At 39.8% G+C, this 2,343-nt stretch overlaps 1 protein-coding gene across 1 annotated transcript; it reads left to right on the top strand.

Moving 5' to 3' along the window:
* The first annotated feature begins 476 nt into the window (after positions 1-476).
* On the top strand, positions 477-1,997 carry LOC109206386. Its single transcript, XM_019369212.1, has 3 exons — positions 477-1,154; positions 1,258-1,430; positions 1,558-1,997. The coding sequence occupies exons 1-3, from the start codon at positions 549-551 to the stop codon at positions 1,673-1,675; spliced, it is 897 nt and encodes a 298-aa protein (XP_019224757.1). The 5' UTR covers positions 477-548; the 3' UTR covers positions 1,676-1,997.
* The last annotated feature ends 346 nt before the right edge of the window (positions 1,998-2,343 follow it).

The following is a 2,343-nucleotide window of genomic DNA, read 5'->3' as shown; positions in this document are numbered from 1 at the left end:
CCGTTCAAATCCCAATCGAAATAGAGAAGGAACAATGAATCTGTCATCTGTCATATAAAAATCAGTACGTAGAAACTGGTAACTGTACAAAAGTCGTCTGCAGTTGGATCAAAACCAATAGCTTAGGAAGGCAAAATTCAAGAAGTTAGAAACCAACAACCCAATTTGCCATAGGCACTAAATCACGGGGGCAAATAAAAATACAAAATCGGTACAATAATTAAAAAATACCCTCTATTTTTGTCCTTTATGCCTACGTGGCAAGAGGCAAGTCATCGCACTCACGCTTTTTACATGACACATGTAGATACTTCCAATTCACCCTCCATAAAGCTCACTCCGTCGCCGGCTCCACCGTTCTTGCTGTACCCCCTCACGTGCTTCTCCCACACGTGATACTCACTCAACGTTATTTCAGGTCAACTCCGTCAGCAAATCTAACGGCGTTTGAAAACGTATATAAGCACTGTTAGTCCTCTCCATTTTTCAAACCTTTTTCTCAAAAGTGAAATAAATATAAAGTTAAAGTGCTTATTAGTTGTTTCAGTATGAAGACTGTACTTTTCCGAACCTCTTCCGGCTCAATTCCGGTCCAGACGCCGGTAGTTCCCGGTACATCTAAGGTTTCCGTTCCGGGTCGTGAATCCATCAGTGGAGTGCTTAACGGAGAGAAGAAGAAAGGATGTTCTTTTCCTAGGGTTTCTCTGCATTTGGAAGTAAGCCGTCGGAGTATACGCCGGGCTTCTTCGGAGTCCAACGTGATCCGGTCGGCGATTGAAGGCCCTGGTGTAACAAGGACGTTGAGTAAGGTCGGATCGACGTCATTTCCGGCAATAATACCGGAGGAGGATTGTGGTACCGAGCAGGACGAGTTGGAGGTTTTGCGAAGTATTGGATCGCTGAGTTTAACGGAAGATCAAAGTAGTTATGCTGAAGATTGGCCGCAGAGCGGTATTCCTACCGATGAGCTCGGATTTCCCGGCGGTGGAATCGGCAAAAACAGAAAGTTCCCCGGCGGAGGCGGCGGTAGAGGTGAATCGGACGCTAGTAGTAACTCCGATCCGAAGAAAATTGGAGCGTACTATAAGCAAATGTTGAAGTCCGATCCTATGAATTCTCTTTTTCTTAGAAACTATGGCAAGTACTTGCATGAGGTAGTAATTTAATTTCTACTATTTCCCATCATCGAAGTTTGAATATATAGAGACTATAGTTTGGATTGATTTATTAAACTAATGCTGATGATAATAATTGAAGGTGGAGAGAGATTATGTGAAAGCTGAAGAATGCTACGGAAGAGCTATACTGGCAAGTCCAGGAGATGGAGAAGTGCTTTCTATGTATGGCAAATTGGTTTGGGAGAGTGAACAACACGAGAGTAGAGCCAAATCTTACTTCGATCAAGCTGTTCAAGCTTCTCCTGACGACTGGTAAAGTTACTCCCTTACGTTTTATCTTTCAAAACAAATCTCATTCAATTCGTAGATCAAAAAATTAATTGTAATACATGTTTAAATATTGGATCGATCTGACTGAAATGATTTGTTGTAATAACAGCACTGTGTTGGGATCGTATGCAAAATTTATGTGGGAAGCAGAAGAGGACGATGAAAAAGAAGAAGAGATGGAGAGAAAAACGGTAGCAGCAGGAGCTGCCATGATTACAGCTTACTAACAGGAAACAGGTAGAAAAAGCGGAGTAATAAAAATTTCTATATGCTCACCTTCTTCGGCTTCAATTTGGAAAGCTAGTATTAGAGCTAACTTATGTTCTATGCACTTGTAAAATGTTTAACGTAATATAATGCTGTAATAAAAGAGGAATATGTAACTAAAATTAATTAACTACATCAATGAGGGGAAGTCGATCGATCGAGGAAGAGAAGAAACTGGAAATTATGAGGGTCCTCTTTGTACAGCTCTTTAACTATTTGTGCTCTTGTAATTCTGATTTAGCTCTGGAATGAGATTATTAAGCCTTCCCTTTTGTGTATCAACATTTGGATAGTCATTTACCTGGGTTGTTGAAGTTAGTATGTTCCAGATCGATAATCCAAAAAGGCTTTTGAAATTCTTTTAGGTAAGGAACTTCTATAAATAAAAAAGACCTAAACAAAAAGGATTTTTATTTTTACTTCTAAGATTTAAAGTGTATGGGTTCTTTCAATGATATGAGTAATTTTATATTGTGTCTCACACAACTTACACTAGTTGTGTGATGCCTCTTTTTATCTCACATATTTGTGGACGCATATCTTACACATCTGGGTCCACAAAATTCTGGGACCACACAGTTGTGAGACAAATTAAAAAAGAGGCCTCACACAATTAGCGTCAGTTATG

The sequence above is a fragment of the Nicotiana attenuata genome, unplaced genomic scaffold (genome assembly GCF_001879085.1).
Source record: "Nicotiana attenuata strain UT unplaced genomic scaffold, NIATTr2, whole genome shotgun sequence".
NCBI classification, from domain to species: Eukaryota; Viridiplantae; Streptophyta; class Magnoliopsida; order Solanales; family Solanaceae; genus Nicotiana; species Nicotiana attenuata.
This window is presented reverse-complemented; position numbering and strand designations above follow the sequence as displayed.